This window comes from Lycorma delicatula, chromosome 1 (assembly GCF_047948215.1).
Source record: "Lycorma delicatula isolate Av1 chromosome 1, ASM4794821v1, whole genome shotgun sequence".
Lineage (NCBI taxonomy): Eukaryota > Metazoa > Arthropoda > Insecta > Hemiptera > Fulgoridae > Lycorma > Lycorma delicatula.
Window position 1 is genome coordinate 115,054,423 of NC_134455.1, and position 12,761 is coordinate 115,067,183.

A 12,761-nucleotide genomic window follows, 5' to 3' on the forward strand; every position below is an offset into this window, starting at 1 on the left:
CATCTTTGATAAATATTACAATATGAAGGAATCTTCATCTCTGCAATTTTCATAGATTTAAGAAAGAATTTTTGTAAACCGTGGTTTATTGTGGGACAAATTTTTGAATCTAGGTTATTTGAAGAAAATGGTAAACATTTTTCAACATTTTTACAGTAAGGTTAATCTAAGGAGACTATATTTAACAAATAAGTAATGTAGTATATCAGATTGACATTATAACAGCAGTTCTGCAAGAAAAGCATCTCTCACTAATTCTGTTGAACCATTCACAATTTTGTTTTTAAGAATAGAGCCAGTCCAGTTTACAGGTGCTGAGCACAGTGCATCTGTGAGATGCATTGTGTGTCTTATCAGAGTAATATATTACCCTTTGGGAATATTTATAATCTTCTATAACTGTTATTGACTTACAAGAGATGATTCTTTTATTGCAAGAATACTGTAAAACTCTAACTGTAAATACCAAGACCAAGGTAATCTTTCTTTTTTTCAAAAACCATTCACTCAAAAAAAGTTACTGAGCAATTAATATAACAATATAGTCAAAATGGTTCATACTATAAATTATTTTGCTGCTTTTATTTTTCTAAGAAACTATAGAAAAGCATGTAAATATTTTATAACATGAAAAATGACAATGTCTTTTATTGTAAGATTGTATTAAGCTTAAGATCCAATTTCCTAAGGAAGAAATTACTAGAAGCTACACTAAAAACTCTTGTATGCTAGTGAAATATGAGCTTGTTTTTGCACAAATGAGGTTGTATAGTTGCAGTATTTCTAAAAATGTTATGTCTTAATAAGTATACTTTTAATAGTTTGGTTTCTGTAAGTGTGATTTAATTTATATTAAGATTAGAGTTTGATTTAGAGCAGTGGTTCTATTGTTTAACATTTTAGAGGTTGACCATTCTAGGTTTCCTAAAATACAAAAAAATAATATACAATTCTAAGAATTGTAATCTGGATTTGGTTCACAGTAAAAAATTGTAATGTTACATGGCTTCTTTAAATGGAAAAAAGCAGATATAAATTCTTTGAACCTAATTAAGTTAAAAGACCCATCTTTCATCAAGAAGATTCTTAAAAGCTTAACTTTTAAACTTACTGGAAGTTGTATTAATGAATACATGAATAATATATTTGGGAGTCACCTCCGCAATATTTTAATTGTTTTATTATTATTATTATTATTATTATAAGATTAGATTGATGATAATTATACAGTTAGGATTAAATAATTTAATTAGTGCACGATTGTCTTTGAATGATTTTTATTATATATTTGATAACAAAATTTTTATAATTTTTGACATGTGCAGAACTTGATTTAATTTTTTATTTGAACAAGTTTACTAAGAATGATTTCTATAGATTCATTTACCCTTAATTTATAATTTTATTACAGTAGGCATTTATTATGGGAGATTAATTAAAATCCTTATGTTGGAATTGATAAAAAATGGCTTATATTACTTTTAATTACAGGCTAGAATGTATGTGTATCTATGAAATTCATCATTTTATTTGTTTATAGTCTATATTATTTGGATTTCATTTTAGATATTGTAATAAAAAAACCATTGTCATTGCGTAAATAATTATTTGAAAAGTTTTGTTTTATGTTAATGGCTAGTATGGCTTTATTGTTATAATTGAAGAGCTGCTATGTAATTTTAAATTATAGTTCTTTTTTTGTTTACCTGTTACTACAATTTACCCAAAATATCTATTCTTTGTTATAGCTTGAAAAAACATTTCAGAAAATAATTTCAAAGCAAAGGTTAATGAACTGGAAAACTTAAGAGGCCTCAAATGAATGTGTTATATCTGGACTCATAGAAATTCTCTGTTAACACAAGTATAGAAACTTAAACTAAGAGCTGTTTGTTAGTAATAAGAAACTAGGAGAAGAAATTACTAATTTTAAAATTGAATTGTCCAATTTAAATATTCAGATACTATGAGACAAAAAACAAATGAAAACTTTGATAGAAAGAGTTCAGCATTTTTCTAGAATCGCATAAAAACTGTAAAGAAGCTAAATTAAAATTTCTTATTGAAATACATGCAAAACCAAAACTTGAACAATGATTCGTATGTATTATTTTATTTTTTTGTTATCTTTTTTAAATTAATTTTTTATTTAGTTGCATGCAACACAATTATTTTAAAATTGGATTTAAATTATTAATCTATGGTATTTAAATTTATTATCTAAGTTCAGAGAATAAATCCTAACTATATTCTTCTCTTTACTTAAGAGAGATTAAATGAAAATGAAAATTTAAACCACAACCTAACCTTACTATACTATTTATTTTTAAGAAAACCAGAAATTGATATAAGTGAATCAATATATCCTTTCTTTTTTTTTGTTTTGCAATAAGGTACTAATGTAACGAGATATCTTTATGAATCAATCGGTAACATCAGTAACTTATAAAACGAATTTTGGTAATAACTCCAAGCAGTATGCTGAACTTAACAGAATAATAATAATATGATTGTAAATCATGCATTTAGTTGTTTTTATCCTATTGTTTGGCTGTTTAGTACACTAATGTGATGCTATATTATGTAATTATAATATATCATCCATCTAAATACAGTATTTATATATATTTATAAAAATCATTCCCAAATTGTGAAAGAAATACAGCTCTTTCCAAACATCAAATTAATCTTGTTTTAATAATACCTGTTTTAAATGGGCCAATATAATTTTCTCCGATTATCAAAATATAGAATAACAAAATGAACGATTTGAAATACTGTAATTTTATTTTTTTAGTTTAAAAAAAAAATTGTAATCCTGTAGAAACAATGATGGATAGATTCCTCATGTTGTCTGTTAGATTCCTTAGAACTGTGAAATTTACATAAAATTTAGAAACCACACATAGTCAAGCATGTGAGGTAATGAAGTGTGGATGGAATGAAATTTTATTCTTCATAAATTTATTTTTTTTATTTCTTCTAGGTTTTTCATAGATCCATATTTCTACCATGAACGAGTGTGGAAGGCAGAAATAGTAAAAGGAAACGTATGGTAGACCTTACTTCACCGTGGAGGACTTTGAGGTTGCTAGGTTATCTACTGAGGAAGCTGTTGCTAATTATTATTTTTATTTATTTATGTCTGCATATGAATTCAGGATTTAGAATTTGTTAAAAATAATAACCTAATTTGTCTTTCTGTATTTATTTTTCTTTTTTTAATTACTCTGATTCTTACAGTTTTAAAATGTCATGTCATACATCAGAAAATGTGCAGGAATGTCTGGTATAATTGTCATCACAAATGTTTTAATCACATTAAACTAAAACGTACTGTTTTTCTTCTTATTTAAACTTTTGGATGATGTTTTTGTTTGAAAAACCCATTACCGTTATACAATTTTTGTTTGGGATGGTAACTGCATATTTTTGGTGAATTGTTAATGATTACATTGGCAAAATGGCAGGCATGTAAAGTGTGTGAATAATTAAGTGATGTATTTATTTTGTAGTTATCTCCGATATCCTAGATTGATGTGAAAAAATAATTCATTACTATGCTGTAAATTGTCTTTTTATTAGTATTATTACTGAAAAATTTTTTTATCATCAGTGTGGGTAAGGTGATTCATTCATGTGCTCTGTCCATGAAAATATCACCTTTCAGATGCCTATAACAACTTATAAAAAAAAAATTTATCATGTGTAACATTTTATGTATATTATGATCTTTTTTTAATCTGTACACTTAACCGTAATTTTACATGTTATTCAGCATAAGGAATGAATATGAAATCCTAAAAAATGATCAACTGAGACTACATACAGAGGTCGTTGAAGCTACTGATGAGTTGAAGGTTGATTTTAGAAACCAGCTGGCTTTATTAAAGCAGGAAATGGTAAGTCATTATAGTGATGTCCTGATATTAATCAGATTTAATATTTACAATCTCTTTCTTTCATCCATTACTTGATTGCTTAATGTGCTTCTGCATTTCATTTAACCTCATTTTATTTGCTGCAATGTACCTTCTACAACCAACAACCTCAATTATTCATTTCATATTTTGTAATTCTGTTTTTGTGCACAGTTTTACTCCATAGTATTATCTTCTGGAACCACTAACCGTTTATGTCTTAATAAATCGTCCATCAGCCTTCCTATTCTTTATATAAAATTGATGAATCCTTGATAAAGAAAAAAATTGAGTTTTAAGATAGTTTTATTTGTATTTTACTAGGGTATTATATTTCTTGGATTGAAGTAGAACTTGCATCGCAACATTCCCAGTCATGCATCATTGCTAATCCAGAATTTTTCAGTTTGACAAGTTCCTTAATCAGAAGTGTTGAATTATTGTGATTTTTGGTTGTTTTCAAAGTTAAAAATGCCACTGAAAAGGTCTCAAGTAGAACAGTAAAGCATATTTACTGTTTTGGTGGTTTATATTTTGTTTGTAAAATACACTGACTCCTTTGTATGATACTTGTACTGTTTACTTTGCTTATTAAACCTTGATTTATGATATGCAGCAGATGTAAATATGAATTCATCATTTATGAGTAATATCTCTGCAGTTTAGGCTGAATCATTCTGACACTCATGTTCAATTACAATTATTGTTTTATGCATGCAATAATAATATACTGTAAGCTTATATTATTATCAGCTGTGGCTGCCTATGATAAGCAATTAAAAAATTTTGTTGAGTCTTTGTTATTGATGTTTAATAATGATAACATAATTTTTTGTAATGCTTCTCACCATTATTCATTCAGTTTAGTGAAGAAAGTATTTCAGTCTGTGTGATCATGTATCTCCATATGGTACGATACAGTTTTATATAGTACATACATTAATTTGCCCTTTGTTTTTGTACCAGTCAGCACTTAGCAGAATGATTCTATCATGAAACATAAACCAGGAAAAACCTATAAGTAGCTCCAAAATAAAATAAAATAATCAGCAATTTATATATAACTTAAAACAAGATAACCCTGAAACTGCAGTCAGAGACATTGTTGGGAAAGGCAGTAGTGTAACAGATGTTAATAAAAGAACAATTTTTAAATAATAAAGAAACACAAAATTGATGCTAAACATGTTAGTTATAAAAAGACTGAAAGCATGTGAAAATAATCAAAAAGTTCATTAGTTTTATTTCAATTTTGTTCAGCTTTCTTAACTTGATCAAAATATTAACTGCTGTGAATACCGACTACCAAACTACCAAATTTTTCTAGAAGTGCATTACATTGTGTTTTAAAATCAATAAATTTTCATTTTATGTCCAGAAAAAAATTATTTATTTAAGAGAAATTCAGTAATTTCATGAAGAGGGCAAAACAGTTTATTATCTAAATGAAACTTGGGTTAATGCATGACAGTACAGGAAAAGGTGGGATAGATAAAGAAATAAAGACTGCAAATGATGTTTTGATGAATGGATTGTTAACTGGGCTGGAAAAGGTAAACAATTAATATTAATGCACGTAGGAAGTGAAAATGGAATTTTGAATACTGGTTTATGGTTATTTGAATCCAGATCTTCCCAGGAGTATCACAATGAACTGAATGTGGCAATTTTATGCAGTAATTTAAAAAAAATTGTTGCTAAAGGATCCATCATAGTAATAGATAATGCATCATACTACTGTCTTTTAAAAATGAAAAAATTCCAAACACTTCAACCTGAAAATCAAAAATTGCCAAAAGTTTAAAATCAAAGAAAATTGTGTACACTGAAGATATCTTAAAAGTAAAAGTTTTAAAAATGGTAAAATCAATTAAACAAAAATATATTCATTATCAAGTAAATGAAATCAAAAAATTGTGTGAGGTTGCGCCTTCCTCCATACCATGGCAATTTTAACCCAATATAATTGATATTGGCACAAGTCAAAGACTGCATTGTAAATAATAATACAATTTTAATTTATGTAATGTAAAAAATCTGTGGATAGAAGATACAAATATAGAGTTAATAGAGTAGTTACAAATGCTTGGAAAAATTATATTCAACATGTAATAAAAAAAGAAAAAAAGCTTGGAAAGCATTGTAGAACAATAAGGCTGGCATTTAGAATTGAAAATGAAGGTGATTGCTGTGTTTATATCATCCATGACTGAAGAGTTGAACTGTGTTTAAATAAAGTTTGTTTTTTTTTCATCTTTTTAATGGTGGTCAGGTACTTGCTGGCATTCAGTGGCCTAGGCGTGGTAGCGAATTGCTATCTTTGATGAGATAAATTTAATTATCGATAGTCATGTATGTTTTAATAGTTGACCATGCCTACCCATTTTAGTGATATATGACCAGTGGGCGGCGGGACATGCAAGCGAGTGGTGTATGGTACCATGCTTTAGGGCGACCGAATAGGGTGATGGCGGGAGAAATGCCAAGCAAACCAACTAATCTTACCATTTCCAGAGTATGGTTGAATAGCGGTGAAAGTCCATCGCCTTGGTGCAGACCTGTTTTGATCTCAAATGGTTCTGAGAGTTCGTCTCTGAATTTCAGCTTTGACTTAGTGTTTGTGGGGGTCAGTTTTATCATGTTTAATAATTTGAAATGAAGTCCAAGGTGTCAGAATTTTTAGCAGGGATTCTCAGTGGATCCAATTGTATGCTTTCTTGAAGTTTACAAACATTATCACCATGTCTGTGCTTCTTTTTCTGTTTGTAATCCATTACTATCTTCGTATGGTCTGGATAGCCCTTCCAGGGTCTGAAACCTCCCTAGTATTCTCGTAGTTCTTTCTCAAGTTGTAAACCAGTCCTGTTGAGGATGATTCTTTAAAGAACTTTATATGTTGTTTCTAGGAGTGAGATTTCCCTGTAGTTAGATCTGTTATGTATAGCAGGTGAATGAGTGCTATCATCTAATTAGTTAGTCATTGAACCAGATGTTGAAAAGCTGTTGATGAAGGGTGATTTTTGCTGGTCTTCCTGCATGTTTCCAGATGTCCAGCGGTCTGATCTCCCACTGCTTTGTAATTCTTCATCTAACCCAGTATTGATGGTTTGATGGAAGGATTGATAGTTTCCGGTGGTGTTATTGGGGTGCCGATTGTAAGCTTGAGGTCTGTTAATTCTTTGCAATTTAGGAGTTTGTTGTAATATTTAGCTACAATTTCCACATTGTCTTAATTGTTATGGGTCAGATTATTGTTTTCATCCTTCATTAGCAGGGTTGTGGGTTCATATTTTTGGAGTTGTTTTTTGAAGATTTTGTGGTAGTCTCAACTGCATTTTGTTGAATTCTTTTATTGATTTCAGTGTGTCATTATGATGTATTTTGATTTTCTGTAGGATTTGGGTAGGATGGTTTCTTTTCTGTTTTACTAGATTTTTGACAGATGTTTCTGATTTTTGGGATTTGTGAAAAATCTATGCTTGATGGTCTCCTCTCCACTGTTTCATTGCATTTGCTGTTCCATTATTGCTGCTTTCTATGGCGTTTTTGAGTTCAATTCTTCTGCAGTTTGTTTAAGATTGTTGAGTTTATCCGTGATAGTTATTTTTTTGATTGCTTTTTGGTAATTTTCATTCTCATTGGTTGGGTAGGTGCTATTTTTCTTTTATTTTTAGGGACTTTGTTTTGTTGCTTTTTTTGGGGAGTAAATTTAATTTTAATTTATGATGATTATGGTTTTCATCCTTCATTAGCAGGGTTGTGGGTTGACTACATATTTGTCTGAGCCTGTGTCTACTCCTTGAAGGACTGTTACGTTAGATCTCTTTGTGTTTGTCCATGAAGAGATGATCTAGTTGCCATTCTTCTTTAGTGCAGTCGGTGTGTTTTCAGGTTTTTAGGTTTCCTCTTGAAATAATGTTGATATTGAGATTAGGTCTCTCCATTTTTATTTGTTCTCTTTTGGACGGGCCATTTTCCATGATGTTGCATATCTTCTCTCTCTGTTTAGTTGAAGGTTGAAGTCTACAATTATTTGTTTAATGTGATTTTTTGGGATGTTAGTTACGGTCTGGTTGAGTAGGTTTCAGAACTTTTCTGTTTCTTTACAGTCTTTTGGAGATTTCTTTTTATAAATGCATGGGCATTTATTTGGTGTAGATTTTATTAGATATTTTTAGGGTGAATGTTGAGGTTCTTTGGGATTGTGACTTGAATTTTTGTAAGGAGTTTTGTGAGATTAACCAAAACGTCTGTTCCAAACTGTGAGAAACTTATCATCACACTCTTTCTAGATATACTTTTGAAGAGCCTATATCCTTGGGATTCCATGGCGTCTTGGTGGGTGTTTCTTATTTCTTGCAGTCTTTGATGAGAAATTTTTATTGGTCCATTAGGTTGGTTATTATTTTTAGTTTATCAGTCTGCACGAAGGAGTTTATATTGTGTGCAGAAATCTAGGTGATTTGCTACAGTTTAATTTTGTATTTTTTGTGTGTGTGTGTGGTGTTAGGTCATTCCATTGCTTCTGATCACATGTTATATTCTAAATGGCAGCACTGTATTTGAGGGCTACCTTCTCTGAACTGTGGTGTTGTTTTCAGCCAGTGTAGTATTCCTTAAAAGACCTTTCATGGTTTACTGTCAGAGTGTCACCTGTGGTAGGACTAGTTCCCAAGTTACAACTCTAGATGTGATCTAGTGGGATATGACTTGATGATAGATGATTGTGTGAAGTTTGTTTAGATTTAGATCACCGGAAAAATTTCCCCCACTTGTTTCAGATATATCCACGCCCCCCGCAAGGAGGCTCAATCTGACTTGAAAAATCCAATCCTAAACATTACATTCAATAAGTATTTTGTTACATGTTTTTGTTTTATTAATGGCTTCTGAATATTTAATCATTTATATGACAAACTTTATGATTACAGGAATCATTGCTTGAAGAGAAAGATTTATTGTTAAAAAATTTATCTGATGAATGTGAATCATTGAGTAGCAAGTTAGAATTAACTGAAATACAGAAGGCAGAATTTGAAACTCTTCAAAAGAATTATGAGGTATAATTTTCTTTTGATGCAGTATTTCCTTTGGTTGTTTATTTTTTTGACTGATTGTTTTATATAACAAAAAACAGTATGCTTATACTTCATTCAAAATTTATTTTTCTCTATTTATTATTTCAAGTCTAGTTTACATGATAACAGTGTATCATAATAGTTCCTTTTGTGATTGTACCTGTTTCAATATTTGTCACCTTGCAACCTGAGTAACATGCTACTTTCTTATTGTTGCAGTCTACTGTTATACAGTAGTGTTCAGTCTCATATTTAGTGGTGGACAGTAGTACTCGCAGAGAAATTTAAACAACTTTCATCATGTAAGAGATTTTATTTGTTTCACTTAAAGGGATATTGTAAAATTTAATTTTTTTTTTAAACCTACTCCCTCGGGCTGGATTCACAGCAAGTAGAACTCAGCCTGAGAGAGTGTTCTTATACTCTAAGGGGGTCTCTCTATCCACCAGCAGTATGTCTGGCACAGCAGGTCAGCCTCCGAGTCAGATGTTTTAAATGCCTGCCTCTAATCCCCAATGGATGGTAACTGGGCCTGATTACATTGTTCCTGGGCCGCCTGCCAGAGACGGGACTTGGTCATAGACATTGCCTGCCCCAAACCACAGAAACCAGGTCTGGCTGTGCCATTGCAGCCAGGACTCGGTCTTAACTTATTCCCATCTTATAAGCCCATGGAGTCCCAACCCAATCATTAGAAACCACACACCTAGGCGTGTGACCCCTCACAAGTGCGGCTGTCCACCCTTTCCTAAGCTAATGTCTCCGTCGTCTCCCCTCAGCCTCATTGACAGTCAGGACGTCAACCGTGAAGACCTTAAACTTGCACTAATTAGCCTCGGAAGCCAGAACAAAGGTGAACAAACCCTCTGGCCTAAGCTGGTGAATATCCGCTCTGGCCCGCTGAGCTCATCATTCACTGCATACGAAGAGGGTATGTTCAGTATCATCTACTCTGTCTCAGTACATGCATTGTGGGGGGGGGGGGTTAATGCGTCTATGAAACATGTTCAAATGTTCTTGAAAGAACCATGGCCAGTTAAGCACTGTGTGATGTAATAACTTGTCTCGCCATGTCCTCTGTCAATCCATGTGTCTAAAACTTAAAGACTTGAAGCGGGATTTCCGGGCAGCCCTTCGCGGTGACCGGAATCAGCTTAGGATTCGAGATATCAATGAGACCAGCAAAGGTCTTGTCGTCGTTGCGGATAACAAGGAGACGGTCCAGCTCATCAAGGACTCTCCAGCGGTTAAGAAGCTTGAGGTCAAGGTTGACCCCAAGCGGTTGAGAAGGCCCCACGTCATTATATATGACATCGAGCGGAGCCTCTCCAATGATGAGGTTCTGTCTCTCCTTCATGAGCAGAATAAGGCTATGTTCAAAAAGGAGTGTAGGCTAGTCTTCAAAACAGGAAAGCATGATGCCTCTCGGTATCACGGGGTTTTTGAATTAGGTGCTGGTCTCTTCCAGAAATTCTTGTCGGAGGGTAGAATTTTCCTGGATTTCGCATCCTGTCACGTCGAGGAATACCTTAACATGCAGCAATGTTTCAGATGTTGTCGCTTCGGCCATAGGGCCAAACTCTGTAAGTATGCATCAGTCTGTGTGCATTGTGCTGAAGAGGGCCACAAGCATGATGATTGTCTGCAGAAAAAAGAGGCTCTGACTTGCATCAACTGTAAAAGGTTGCATAAGAGTCATAGGCACTCCGTGAATAGCAAGGAATGTGGTTGTTACAACATGGCAGGGGCAGTTGAGATTTATTTCAACTCCCTTGATGGTTAGGTTTGGTCAGCTAAATGCCCAGGGTGCCTGTGCAGTCAAAGTTGAGTTGTCAAGAAACGAAGCCTTGACGTTGTTCTTCTACAACACCTGTAGAAGAATGTGGGCAGGGGTGATCTGCCAGGTTTTCCAGAATGGAAGAAGTTTTTCGTTGGTGACAGCAAATCCGCCGTACTGTGCAGGAAGTCTTTAGCTAGCATCTTCATACGACAGGCCTCTGACACGTATCATGTCGTTGTCGAATTTGCCATGGATGGTCTGGACCTGATTGTCATTAGTTTGTATTTTCAGTGCAGGGATCCCACTGCACAGAATTTGGAAAGATGGGATAGGATTAAACTTACTACATTAATTTAAAGTTATTTATTTTAGTTTATTTTACAATTAGTAAATTGTTTTATAATTCTAAATAACTACTTGTATTTAACAACTGTTTCACTTCTATTATATAACAAGGCTTATTTTTTCAAATAATATAAGATGCTTTTTAAAAATAACATCAAAAAAGTTCAGTATTTGACATCACTGTTCAACTTTCTGCCAATAATGGTATACCCCTCTCAAGTAGATTTCTTTCTGTTTTAACTTTCAGTAAGGTACAGATCATTAATTTAATTGCAATCTCTTTCCTCATTGTTTAATTATAAAACTATCTAATTTGAAATTTCTTAGTAAATTCTACCTGTTATTATTGGCTTTTCATCATATCAGTTTAGAAGAGTTCTTTCTTAATAATATATTTATTTTTGTTTTTAACAATAAATAACATCTGGCTGGAACTATTTTTTTTTTTTAATCTTTATACATGACCACACTTAATGTAATTTTACTATTTGTGAACTTAATGAAAAGAATTCTTTATTGGTAAAGAACAGGTTAACGGTTAGAAACAATTTTTACTGATTATAGTAAGAAAATATATATTTGACTTATAATTAAAAATTAAACTGTTTTTTATAGACAGTATCATTTTTATTTTCTGTTTGTCATCATCATTACTACTGAATAATTCAGTTTTTGTTGTATGAACTTTCAATACCAGAGTACCCATTTTCTGTTAGTTAATGAATGAGGAAGTTAAAAGATAGAAAATTGTTAGTTCCATTTATTGTCATTCAATTTTTATAGTAAATAAATCAGTTTTTTTAATACATTTTCCTTTTTCTCCTTACCTCTCTTTATAACCTGAATCCTATAAAATTATTTAATCATCCATGTGATTTGAGCTTTGTTAATAAAAATCTGTTTTCAGATAGATTTTTCCACGTAGTTGAATGCATCACTACAAGGTTTACTTTGTTTTGGCCTTCCATTTTAAACAGTAAAGTAATTTTTGTTTTTTTTTTTCATAGGAAGAAAAGAGAAAAACTGATTGTTTACAAAAAGAGCTATCCGACTTGATAACTTCACACTCTATATGTAATTTTACTATTTGTGAACTTAATGAAAAGAATTCTCTATTGGTAAAGAAACAGGAAGAATTAAAATCAGAAGTTACTGGTTATAATAAGAAAATTGATGACCTAAAGAAAATTGTTTCTGATAAAAGAGTAGAGATATATGATTTGTATTCAAAATTAAGATCAAGAGACAAAACTATAAAAGAAATGAATGAAATAAAAAAAGCCTACATTGCTCTTCAAAATGAACATGAAAAATGTGTTGAAAGTAAAGCTGAAGAAGGTACCATTAAAGAGGCTTACTTCAAACTTTTAGAGGATTGTGATCTGTACGTATATATAACTCAAGTATTTAATTAATTTTTTTATAAGTTATTCCACAATATCACTTCCTTTTTTATAAAAAAAAAATGTTCAAAATAGGCAGAAAAACAAGAGCACTTAACTATTGGTAACACTGGGCTTGCTATATATTTACAGAAAGTTCATTATATATTACTGACTTAAAATTACTTAAAATCTCCTGACATTACTTTTCTATCTATTATTAATATTTATAGTTTGTGTTTTCAGTTATTGAAAT

The 12,761-nt window shown here is 31.6% G+C and overlaps 1 protein-coding gene across 3 annotated transcripts in view; it reads left to right on the forward strand.

The window, feature by feature from the left end:
* Positions 1 to 12,761, forward strand: part of LOC142321483 (uncharacterized) — a 115,875-nt gene that overhangs the window by 55,872 nt on the left and 47,242 nt on the right. For all 3 annotated transcript variants that reach the window (XM_075359608.1, XM_075359617.1, XM_075359598.1), the window contains exons 12-14: positions 3,779 to 3,902; positions 8,852 to 8,980; positions 12,131 to 12,507. In XM_075359608.1, coding sequence (XP_075215723.1) covers positions 3,779 to 3,902; positions 8,852 to 8,980; positions 12,131 to 12,507 — 630 coding nt within the window. The remainder of the gene's footprint in view (positions 1 to 3,778; positions 3,903 to 8,851; positions 8,981 to 12,130; positions 12,508 to 12,761) is intronic.